Here is a 13266-nt window from a genome sequence, read left to right as displayed (position 1 = left end):
ACAGATTTTACTTAAAATATTTTTTTTGCTTTGTAGCAGTTCCTATCTTTTGGTAAGCATTCTTTATTTTAGAATAGCCATTATTTTTATCTTTAAAAATAAGAAAATATATAAATAAAAAAGGTACCCAGCTGATCTCTTCCAGCTAAGAATAAAAATTGTATTATTATTCGTAGTGCTTATAGTGTTTACGGTAGGGATGTACGAAAAGCACTTACCTTTCAGAGATTACGCTGATGGTGTGGGGGGAGGCGTTCTGTCCCTCCCCCCGGAATCCTCGCCGGGGGGGAGGCGCTCCATTCCTCCCCCCCCCTCGGAATCCTGGCTGGCCGGCTGTGCTCCGCAGCGATTCTGTGGAGCTGCCGGCCGGCTCCGCCAGCAACCAGACATCCGGCTGCTGGCTAGCAGGGACACAAATTTGCGTCCCTGCGGTCAGCCATCATAGGCTACGTAAATCTTTATGTAGCCTATCACGGCTGATTTTAAAAAAAACACACGCGTACGCAAATGGCGGTGCCCATGGGCGCCGCCATTTGGTTCCTTATTTTGGCACGTCTTAGTCTACGTAAGCATTTACATAGACTAAGACAGCAAAAATAAGGGGAACGCAAATAGCGTAGCGTCTACGCTATTAGTGTTCCCCTTATTTTCACTGTCTTAGTCTACGTAAATGCTTACGTAGACTAAGACGTGCCAAAATAAGGAACGCAAATGGCGGCGCCCATGGGCGCCGCCATTTGCGTACACGCGTTCTTGTTTTTTTAAGTCAGCCGTGATAGGCTACATAAAGATTTACGTAGCCTATCACGGTGTTTTTTTTAAATCTAGCCGTGATAGGCTACGTAAATCTTTACGTAGCCTATCACGTTTTTTTTTTTTTTAAACCTGGAAATGGCGGCGGCGGCAGCCGGTCGGAAGACCGGCCACCGCAGTCGCTGCCGCTGCACTGCCGCTGGAGCCGCTGCCGGAGCCGCCGCCACCAGGAAGATCCGCCCCAGGTAAGTCCCGTCCCGGGGGGGTGGCGGGCCGTTCTGCCACCGATTTTGGGGGGCCGAATGCGCTGGCATTCGGCCTCCCCAAGATCCTTGGCGGAACTTTCGTACATCCCTAGTTTACGGTCTTTGAAGTGCTAAGTGCTTGGTTGCCTCAACATTGCCTCAAAGCAAAGCTGTGTTCCACTGATTGTTACCTAGTGCAAATGACATCAAAGTGGGAAAAAAAAGAAAAGAAACATACTTTAGAGCCAATTGAAAGAAGATCATTTTTGTACTTAGTACCCAACCTAGAAAGCTTAGGGACACTTGCTTTTTGCCACCCTAGCTAGTCACTGCACACAGGACATTGAAAAAACACAGCCACTGAGCTCAGATTGGCACGCCCTCAGCCCAGGGTCTGGGTCGCTGCCCAGCTAGCCCATCCGTAAGGCTGGCCTTGCACACAGATGTGCTCTGAAAGTTGGGAAAGAGTTCAGGCAGGGTATGGGGCTGTGGTGGTGCTGCTTTGGGGATGCTTTGAGTTACTTCAGAAGGTTTAATTAAATGCCTACCCTTTCTAATAACTAGCAATGGTGTATGTTGTATATGTAGGAGGGACGACTGCAGAATCAGCAGGCCTCAGACACAACTGCTCTTTAATTCAGCACACACAGGTAACAGCTTGGCAGAAGCTCCACCCCTGTTTGTACTCCCAGCTCTACAGGAGCTGCCAAGGTTCAAAACAAAAACTAAGCCACAGTACCCACCCCTCCCTGGGATACATAACATTCCTCCCCCCTTAGCTATCATAGCCTTCCAACCAACGAGGAGGTACCCTTTCACAGCACAGTCTCTGCACTCGACTAGTAGTGTAGCTTGCTCAGATGACTTCCTTTCAGTAACCGCCGTAGGTAAGGAAGGAGTATTGTTCCCATCACTTAGTGGTTCTGGTGCTTCAGCCGGTGTTGAGAGAAACACATCAGTTCCAGATAGATCTTCAGCAGCTACCTCTGCTGATGACAACCCACTCTGGCCAGAACGCCTTCTCAACTGGTCAACATGGCAATGCCACACTGACCCATCTGCTCCCTGGACCTTGTATGACACAGGCCCAGTGACCTCAATGATAGAGGAGGGACCCCACCTCGGTCTAGCACCATAGTTCGTAGCGAACACCTGATCTTGTGGGGTGAGTGACAGAGAGCGGGAGCTGAGAAGGCAGCATTCAGAGCTTCCTCCTGTTTGCTCTGTAAGTCTTCAGCTAAATCTGGATGGAGATGGTCAAAGCAAGTTTTTAGACGCCGCCCCGTAAGTAACTGCAGGACTGACTCCTGCTGTTGCACAAGCAGTGACATGCTGAGCAGCGAGAAACCTGGCAAGGTACGTCTCCTCCCGCAATGCGCTTCAGGGCATCTTTTGTTGTCTGCGCTCCAGCCAGTCTCCTCCCGCAATGTGCTTCAGGGCATCTTTTGTTGTCTGCGCCATCCGTTCAGCTTGGCCATTTGCTCGGGGATGACGAGGTGCAGTGGTGACAGCCCCAATAAGGTTCTTGTCTGCAAATGTTTTAAATTCAGCAGATACAAAAGCCGTCCCATTGTCTGAGACTATAGTATCAGGCAACCCACAGGTTGCAAATAGGTGGCGCAGTGCTGTGATTGCTGCAGCAGCTGTTTGATGGTACCAAGACTACTTAAAGCCACTTTGAGTAAGAATCTACCACAATCAAGAAGTTTGTTCCTTGAAATGGTCCTGCAAAACCCATATGGATTCTTGCACAAGGCTTCTTGGTCACTTCCCATGGAAAGATATGTGCCCTTGGTGGATTGTGCCTAGCGGCTTGACAAGTACTGCACTCATTTATAGTTTTTTCAATAGCTGAGTCAATCCTGGGCCACCAGACATAGCCCCTGGCCAATGCTTTCATGCAAAGGATCCCTGGATGAGCTGCATGCAGCGTGGTCAAGATGGTTGTCCTCTGTTTGAACCCCCCCCCACCAGCCATACTGAGCATGAAAAAAGGGAGGATGAGGAACTGGGACGTGAAGAAATAACAGTGCCTTTAAACATTCCAGGAACACTCAGGCTGGTGAATGGCAGAAGCCGTTGCTCTGGGAGAGTTGAGGTGTTTCGCAACCAGCAGTGGGGGACAGCATGTGAAGATGGATGGGATATAAAGACTGCTGAAGTTGTGTGCAGGGAACTTGGCTGTGGAGATGCCTTGTCGGCCCCAACAGAAGCTCACTTTGGAAGAGGACATGGCCCCATCTGGGTGGTTGGTGTCAAATGTAAGGGGACAGAAGATGACCTGAATTCCTGCCGCAAACATAAATGGGGACACCATGAGTGCAATCATGGAGAAAATGCTGGTGTTGTATGCTCAGGTAAGGGTTGGTTAGCTTGTTAGCATTGGTTGAGTGGAGGAAGTGGCAAAATCGCAGACTACATGTTCTAGGTAAAGCTTGCACAACCTTTGTGGCCCTGAGGGCCAGATGTAGTGTTGGCAGGGATTCTGGGGGTGCACAAGTACATGCATACAGGTGCACATATTCAAACACATGCACACATTCATGCACAAAATTTGCATGCACCCACATACATGAATACATGCATGCACACTCAAATACATGCACTCCTACACAAATACACATACACTGTCTCCCCCCAACACAGCAATCTTGGGCACGATTGCTCAGATGGGGCTGAGATTAAACCCTCTCCCCCAGTGATTGGCAAAATCACTGTGTTGCGGAAAAGGTTTTAACCTCTTTTCCATCCCAGCAATCCTGCACATGATTCCTGGGGTGAGGAAAGGCGACTTTGGGGTCACTGATGGAGGTGGAGGCTAAAGCCTCTTTCTCTCAATGACCCAAATGAGCATTGCTCTTTTAGTGCCACCATTAATGGTGCAGAAGAAAGCGATACTGATGGTGGGGAGATTTAGTGGCAGTGAAGATGGAGATGGGGTGAGCATTGCGACTACACAACCTGTGTCGGGGGCCACAGGTTCTGCACTCTTTTCCCCCCACTTGGTATAATAATTTTATTTTTTAAAAGAAAACAACAACAACAACAACATAAACATGCAATATATATACACTAAAATATCTCTTAAGATTGTAAGTTATCTACCTTTGGCTCCCTTTACACAACAAATGCTTATTATTATTCTCTAGTTCTTATCTTAGTTGTATATCATACATTGAGTTCACAGACATTATCTCATTTCTCTCCTAATTTTTAACAGAAAAACGTTCAAAATCCACATACATAGATATCATGTTTCTCTATTTCTTGTACAAATTCTATAAAAGGTTTCCAGTCTAATGTAAATTTAGTTGTTGCCCCTTCTGTAATTATACTAGTAAGTTTTGCCCTCTCTGCCAGCTCCATCATTGTCATGATCCACTCGCTCACAGTTGGTATTGTTTCATTCTTCCACTTTTGTGCATACAATAACCTTGCAGCCGTTGTCATGTAGAGAAAGAGGGTTCCCCCCTTCTCTTTTACATGTTTATCTGTTAGTCCCAATAAAAAAGTTTCTGGCTTTAATTCTATAGTAGTCTTTAATATTCTTTGAGCTAAAGACTGTATTCGTTTCCAAAATATTTTAGCTTTTTTACAAGTCCACCATAAATGATAAAACATTCCCTCTTGATCTTCACATTTCCAACATTTTCCAGAAACACTCTTATACATTTTAGACAGTTTAAATGGTGATCTATACATCATCTTATAAAAATTCTCTTTAAGATTTGTACATAAGGTAAATTTTAGATCTTTTTCCCACATACTTTCCCACTCTTCCATTAATATATTATGACCAACATTTTGTGCCCATTTTATCATACGATCTTTTACTTGCTCATCCTCTTTCTCATACTGTAACAGTAATTTATACAGTTTAGCACTAACATGTTCATCATTTGTACACAGTACTGTTTCAAACTCAGATTCTGTTTGTTCAAATCCACCATTTTTCTCATCTATTTTAAACCTTTCTTTAAGTTGCAAATATGAAAACCATTGGCAGACATGACCTTCTTCCAATAAGTTTTCCCTTGATTTTAACTTACATTCCCCTTGTAACCATTCCAGTAAATCATTATTTCTTATCCATTTATGCGTGCTATCAAATTCTCTTCTATGCATTGCTTCTTGTGAGGATATCCAACATGGTGTTTTTTGATAGAGCCTTAATTTATATTTATTCCAAATTCTTAATACAGCCCGTCTTATATAATGATTATTAAAATTCGCATTCACTTTTGTTTTATCATATCACAAATAACCATGCCACCCATATCTCAATTCATGTCCTTCTAATTCTAAAGTCTTCTATTTTTCAACATCACCCATTCCTTCATCCATATCAAGCAGCAGGCAGAAAAATAGGTTTTAAAATCTGGTAATCCCAAGCCATCTCTTTCCTTTGTATCTTGTAAAATTTTTATTTTAACTCTTGGGTTTTTTTTGCTTGCCATATAAAAAAGGTAAAGGTGTCCCCAGCCAGCTGTGTCCGACTCTAGGGGGTGGTGCTCATCTCCGTTTCTAAGCCGAAGAGCCAGCGCCGTCCGAAGACGCTTCTGTGGTCATGTGGCTGGCATGACTGAACACCGAGGTACACGGAATGCTGTCACCTTTCCCGCCGAAGCGGTACCTGTTTATCTACTTGCAATTTCTTGCTTTCGAACTGCTAGGTTGGCAGGAGCTGAAGACGGGAGCTCACTCCGTCACGCGGCACTCGGGTCTCGAACTGCTGTCCTGCCGACCTTCCAGTCTGCAGTTCAGTGTCTTAACCACTAAGCCACCGCGGCCCCACTTGCCATATAAACTTAATTATATCTCTCTGCCATTGCTTAAAAGGTAAATACGATGTAATAATGGGTATAATTTGAAACAAAAATAACATTCTAGGTAGTACATTCATTTTAATCGTTGCAATTCTTCCCAAAAGCGATAGCTGCAATTTTTCCCATTTTAATAGGTCAGCATATTTTAATAAAAAAATATGCTGTTTTCCATGTTTCCGGTATCTCCACCTTTTCTAAAATACTGTTCATCATATTTTTCAACAGTTGTAAAATTTCTTCTTCACACTTCTTATAATATAATCCTGATATTCCATCTGGTCCAGGAGTTTTTCCCAATTTAATTTTTTTTAATTGCTTCCACCGTTTCATTTGCTGTTATTGGGCCATTCATCATTTCTTTTTGTTCCATAGTAATTTTGGTAGATTTTGTTTATGAATATACTTATCCATTAATTCTGGGGAGATATCATGTCCTTTATACGAATTTGAATAATATTGATGAAAGACTTTCTGAATTGCCACGTTATCGGCTAATTTTAATCCACTTTCACTTATTTTCACAATTGTTTTCTTTTCTTTTTCCTTTCTAAGTTTATAGGCCAACTATCTTCATGGTTTATCAGCAAATTCAAAATGTCTTTGTTTTACAAAGTTTAATTTTTTTTGCATATCCTGAACTGTTAACATCGACAATTGTTGTTGATGTAATTTAATCTGTCAGAGAACACTTGCCTTTCCCAGTTTTTTCTTTAGGCATTCTTTCTCCTTTATCTGTTTTAAAATATTTTGTACCTTCTCTTCTCTTTTCTTTTTCAATCGCGTGTTTTGTTATATAAAATAACCTCTCATATAGGCCTTACTTGCATGCCATACTGTTCGGATATTTGTTCCCTTGTCCAGATTCAACTCAAAAAGTTATCTCAATTTCTTTTTAGTGTAGTCCACAATACTTTTATTTTGAAATATCATTTCATTCAATCTCCATCTAAAAGTAGTGCTTCTTTTCACATATGACATAGATATAGGCTTATGGTCTGAAAATGATCTTGGTAGGACTTGTATTTTACCAATATTTGTAGCAAGCTCTTTAGTTGTCAAAATCATATCAATCCTTGAAAAAGATTTATGTCTTTCTGAAAAATATGTATATTCTTTTGAATTTCCATTTTTGTCTCTCTATACATCTACTAAAGCCAAATTGTCCATCAATTCAAAAAAACTTTTAAGTAATTTCCCTTGATTACTCTTTATTCAATGTGATTTTAACTCCCACAAAATGACCTTGTTCATCTGACAATACCAATTCCGGTCCCAAATGTGGCTTAATAGATAAAACTACTCCATTTTTCATTTTTTGGCTTGCAGTTATAAACTCTTCACCTCATTTTTTGTTAATTAAATATTTGGTATCTTCTTTCTTAATATGAGTTTCTTGTAAGCATATTATATATTGTTTCAATTTTTGTAAATAATAAAATAACTTTATCTTTTGAGGAGCATTCGCCCCATTAATGTTCCAAGTTAAAAATTTGTAATCCATTTTTTTTAAAGAAATATAAGATTAAGATACATTCTTAATTTCCACCTGCTGCACCCTGAGTGTTCTCATCTTCTTGCACATCAGGTTGTAAATCTGTCCAACCTTTTCCATAAGTTCGAAGGAACTCTCTTACTTTTTGAACTGAGTTCAACTTATATCACTGTTCTCTGTAAGAGAAGACCACACCTTCTGGGAATTCCCATCTAAACATGATTTTTTTCTGTTTCAGAATTGTTGTTTAAAATGCATAATCTTTCCTTTTCCTCAGAAATCTTCCAGGTATTTCTTTCATGACAATAATCTCTTTGCCCACCATCTTCAGTTTAGTTTTGTAGTGCTTCTGGAGAATTGAATCCCTTGTAGTGTTCTTTACAAAATGGACAATAATATCTCTGGGTAGACCTTTTGTTTTTGCATATTTTGAATTCAGTCTATAAGCTCGATCTATTTCCATTTCCATGATTTTCTCTTCTTTACTCAAAAAGGCTGCTGTAGCCTTTACCAATTCCGTTCTGAGGTCAGGTTCTGCACTGCCATAACTTTCTGTGACCCCTCTAAAATGTAACGAACATTTCTTGTCTTTAAGTTCAAACCAAGCTAATGCATCCTGCTCACGTTCTAACTCCGTGGTTACAATTTCTGCATTGTTTTCCAATACTTCCACTCTGTCATTATTTTAAACTCTTCTTCTCTTTGATTTAATGCAGCATCTAATTTCTTAATTTCTTATCTCAATTATTCCTTCGTATCTTTAATCTCCTCCTTCACTTCCAGTCCTTGCCTCTCCATCCATTTTTCTATGCGTTGTTCAAAGGTGCCCATCCTTAGTTCTATGCATTGTTCAAAAGTGCCTGTCCTTTGTTCTATGCGTAGTTCAAAAGCCTCCATCTTTTTGCTTAGAGCATCTACAATATCCTGTGTTTGTTCATCCAAGGTCATCTTTTGTGTATCTTGCTTCTGCTCAGGTACCTCTTCCTTGCTTATAGATGTTGTTTTCACCGATAATTTCGTAGCTCCCTTCGGAGTCTCTTTTAAAGAGCCTTTCCTGGATTTAATATTTCTACTGGGGATGTACAAAAGTCACTTACCTTTCCGCGGATTATGTTGATGGGGGGGGAGGCGTTCCGTCCCTCCCCCCGGAATCCTCGACGGGGGGGGAGGCGATCTGTTCCTCCCCCCCGGAATCCTCCACGGCCGGCTGTGCTCCGCGGCAGCTCCGCGGAGCAGCCGGCCAGGCCCAGGCCAGAGCTGTCTGCAGCCGGATGTCCAGCCGCGGAGGGCTCTGGGTAAAAAAAAGAAAAAACAACGCATACGTAAATGGTGGCGGCTACGGCTGCCGCCATTTGTGGTCCTTATTTTTGGCCGTCTTAAATCTACGTAAATATTTCCGTAGACTAAGATGGTGAAAATAAAGGGGAACGCAAATAGCGTAGTGGGTGCTATTTGCGTCACTTTTTGATTCGCCGTTTTAGCCTACGTAAATATTTACGTAGGCTAAAACGGTGAATCAAAAAGGGATGCAAATAGTGCCCGCTACGCTATTTGTGTTCCCCTTATTTTCGCCGTCTTAGTCTACGTAAATATTTACGTAGACTAAGACAGCCAAAAATAAGGAATGCAAATGGCGGTGGCCATAGCCACTGCCATTTGCTTACGTTTTTTTTTTTTTTACCCAGCCATGATAGGCTACGTAAATCTTTACATAGCCTATTGCGTCTTGTAAAAAAAAAAAAAAAAAACCCGACAAGACTGCAAATGGCGGCGGTGGCGGCCGGTCGGAAGACCAGCCGCCACTGCCACTGAAGCCACCGCTGGAGCCGCCGCTGCCCGGAACATCCGCCCTAGGTAAGTCTTGTCCCGGGGGTGATCCGCGGGGGGGGGGTGGGCAGGTGGCAGGCCGTTCCGCCACAGATTTCAGGGGGGCGAATGCACTGGCATTCAGCCTCACCGAGATCTGTGGCGGAATTCTCTGCCATCCCTAATTTCTACTTACTTGTTCTGTAGGCATCTCCCAGGAATTCGCTCTGCTACAAGTTATTCTGATATTCTTTACTGGTTTATCCAAATTCATAGCACTCATTCAATTATCTTCTTCATTAGTTCCTAGTAAGTTATTATTCCTCCAATGCCTAAAAAGATCTCTCTTAGTATCAAAAGGAGAAAAAGAGATAGAAAAAAAAACATAAAAAGAAAAGAGATTTTTCATAAGCTGCTGATTTTTTAGTATCCAACAGGTGTCAGCAACACTCCTTCTTTAGTAAATTGCAAACTGTCAGCCCACAAGTTGGTGTTATTCCAGCCTATCCCAGACTTTCTGCCAAAAGTTTATTTATTTTGACTTTGTTGTTTTCTCAAGGTCATGCAGAAGAAAATAGCAACTGGAGAAAAACATAGCTTTCAACCATATAAATTCAAACATTAAAACATTAAAACAATGATTCAAAGAAATAGAAAGATAAATAGGCTGTAATACTTATTTAAACATGTAAACAGTCTTACAACTCTTTCTTCTTCTTCTTTCCCTCTGAAAGAACCTCTTGAGCTAAATTCGCTTTGCAAAAGTCTGCAACTCCTTGATTTTAATTCAGGTTAGATTTATACAACTGCCATACTTCCGCTTTGTGCTGTGCAAGTGGTGCTTGCTGGGAGCTTAAGCTTCCAAATGCTATCCAAGATTGGAGCTCGTCTGTCCCTGTAGTCTCTTAGTTAATTAAGAGGTTCAAAACAGCATTTCAGTAGGTGTTTATCTCCGGCGACTGACCTTAGTTTTGAGCCCCTTTGCATCCTCCGCAAAGGCAGCTGTTCTTCTAAGATTTCATCTGGATGGCACTGTAGGCTTCCCCTTTATTTTCCGGGGGGGGGGGAGGTTTCTCAACCTTTTCACAGCTGTTTGAAAGAAGCGACCTGCGGAGCCCCGCAAGTCACTGTGAGGACGACATGGCTCCTTATCTTGATCTATATTATTCACTGCTGCTGCTCGAGCAAGGTTATGATTGGGACTCTTCCACTATCAGTGGGGGAAATTATTACCAGTGTGCACCAGCTCACCCCATTTTGTCTCTGCACTACAACTTTAGCTCATAATCTTCATTTTAACTGTAACATTAGCTGGCAAGTGGAAACTAGGACAAGGTGTGTGTGCAGGGTTATTTCCCCACACACCCCTACTGACATGAGAGAGGGTATCTATAAGCTGGCCTGGGAATGCTCGGAAGCACTAAGCCAAAGTTTCCTTATGACCTGGTTCCATCAGGACAACAGACTGCTGCCACCCGTGAACTGGCTATTCAGAGGCCTTAGTCCTCGTGCAACTGTCTGTGATGAGCCTTGCATCCTGAGGAGGGCAACATGCCCCCAACAGCATCTCTGTTCAGACATGTCTCTAGAAGTCCGTAACAGACAGATATCCTGTGTTTTATTCCCCATTAAACATTCTGATGTAAATCCTTTTTCCCCCCATGCCTCAACTAGCTGAAACTGGCTAGTCCTTTTGAAATGTATGCCAGGAGTCATTAAGGAGGAGGAAGCAAGGATACTTCCAAGATTATTTTTTCCTCATTGTCACTAACTACCTAAGGCATAATCCTATGCATGTTTAGACAGAAAAAGTCCTACAACTTCCCCATGCTGGCTGGAGAATGCTGGGAGGCATACGGACTTTTTTGCTGTCCTAACATGTGCAGGACTGCAGCTTAAGGGAACACCCAGAAGCTCACGGGCAGGTCAGCTGACAGCCAGTGCATGCTGTGGAGCTCCCTCGCTGTAGGCAGAAACCTGCGTGGCTTGCTGGTGGAGGCCCCAGCATGGTGCTTGCTTTGCATGGCTGCACCCAGCAGTCCTGCCTGATCAGCCATTGCCATAGACTTGAAACATCAGTTTCCTCCTCCCTTTAAAAGGATCCTTTTCTCATGTTCCCACTGCTCTGACATGCTTCCAGACATTGTAAGGAAGGTTAAGTAAAATCTCTCTCTCTCTCTCAATCCTTTGTTTCTCATCAGTTTTTCCAGCTTTCACTCCCCCTTCTTCACTTCTTCACCCCACCTGCAGATTCATCCCATTGCATGGACCTTTTGCTTGCTACCCCCCCCCCTCTCTTGCTCTCCAGTCTCTCCAGCTGGAATAGCCTTCCATGATTAACCTTTATTGTCTTTTATTTGATCAATGAAAACTCTTTTCTGGAAAAACTCTCTTCTCTGTTCATTTTCTCCCTCCTGGGAACTTCAACAGAATGCTCCAGTATCCAGACCAAAGTTCCTGATATATCCTATGCTCTTCTTGATCTGGAAAAACATGCTACTTTCTGGACCAGTTCTCTTGGACTGACAGCAGCCTGTCCTTTTGGAGAATGGAGCCTGGGACCACAGAGGGAAGAGATGCCTCTGGCACCCAGCCTGTCTTCCCCCAGTCACTCATCTTACTCCTTGAACCTGGAAAAAAAGGGATTCAGACACGTGTAGAAACACATGGCCAGTGCAAGCATTGCAACAAGTGTGTGAAGAGGATGAAAGTCCAAGCCTAAAATGCAGAAGGAAATTGAACATGTGGGCTTGTTTTCATTAGGGAATTAAAACTTATTTGATAAATTGAACTCCTTTTTATATTAAGGAGGTATTTAATTCTCATAGGTTACTTACTATTTTTAAACTTTGATTATCTCTTGTCCTTTAGCACAAATGGGAAAGAGCTGATAAACCACAGAACAAATAATATATATTTTTCCCTCACATATTGAGAAGTATTCCATGCTAGTTGGGGAATGCTGGAAGTTGTATGACTTTTAATGTCTAAAGATGTATAATTACACCTTTGAAGAATCTGGTCAAACTGCAAGGATGTTTCAAAACATTCTTGAGAGAAGGAGAATGCCAACAATAAATGTGCATTTTCTATTTTCTCGCTATTTTAGTGAGCGGATTATTACTGTTATTGAGAAGGATGTCTGGCTGAAGGAATTGCTCGGGTAACATTTTGGTGGTGCATTTTTGTCTTCAATGCCATTTGAAACAAAAGCAGAACAAAGAATGTTTTAAAAAGGGGGAGATCTTCAAGTACAAAACATTTTGCTTCTGCTTTCAGTCTTCTAAGGGGTCCATGTGGAGATTGAAGAAATACATAGAGCTGGGTGGGGTCAAGAGATATAAAACCCCAGGGAGTCTATGGGTTTGTGGGGCACTTTCATGAACAGACACGAGTATCCACGAGTGATTTACTGAGAGTTGGCTGTGTTTGGAGGTCATTTGGGGCACATGACGTCATGGCCATATCACAGCCTTCCCAGAGATTTTCACGGAAAAACTAGTTTTCCTGAGTCTACTTTTAGTCCAACTGTTTTCCTTAATTCAGCTTGTCTGCGCATCTGTTGCGGTGTGTACCAACACTCGGCATTTACACAGGCATGATAGCCCTGACCAGGGATATGTCTTTTACCTGGCCATGGCTTCAGTGACCCCAGTAAAGGAGTGTCCCCCCAATGTTTCTCCTCCTCGTGTTTCCCTGATGTTTCCACCATTTTGCAGCTGGCCCTTCAGGAGTTCTGAGCTACCTCATGGTATTTACTTCGCCTTGCCTACCACTAACCTCTGGCAGCCATCCCCTCAAAAGTATAGGTGTGTTCTGCTCAGCAGCCTCTACCTTTTAAAAAATCCTTTTACAAGCACAATGTCGAAATAGCACATTGCTGCTCCATTGTGAACCGGACGCAAGTGCTCTAGTTTCACCAACCACAACAACCGGGGGGGGGGGAGTGGAGTTATTTACAAGTGGGGTATGGGGTGGGTGCGCATAGAGTAAAAAAAGGTGGGGAGACCAATGAGTGAGGCTTGTTTCCTGCCCCAGTCCAGGCTTCCCACTGCTACTACATTATGTATGCTCCTGTAAACTGGAAAGAATGTTACTGCAATAAAGTGATAAAGCAGAGACGGGATTTTACATAATAACGGAG

General features: G+C 42.7%; 1 protein-coding gene across 1 annotated transcript in view; it reads left to right on the top strand.

Moving 5' to 3' along the window:
* Window positions 1-13266, top strand: part of LOC146342050 (antigen WC1.1-like) — a 101229-nt gene that overhangs the window by 40765 nt on the left and 47198 nt on the right. Inside the window, exon 13 of the mRNA XM_084805537.1 lies at window positions 3047-3355. Within this exon, the coding sequence (XP_084661663.1) occupies window positions 3047-3355 (309 nt within the window). The remainder of the gene's footprint in view (window positions 1-3046; window positions 3356-13266) is intronic.

Source organism: Heloderma suspectum, chromosome 6 (genome assembly GCF_057233095.1).
Source record: "Heloderma suspectum isolate Gila_16-S chromosome 6, 16-S_ref, whole genome shotgun sequence".
Classification (NCBI taxonomy): Eukaryota; Metazoa; Chordata; class Lepidosauria; order Squamata; family Helodermatidae; genus Heloderma; species Heloderma suspectum.
This window is presented reverse-complemented; position numbering and strand designations above follow the sequence as displayed.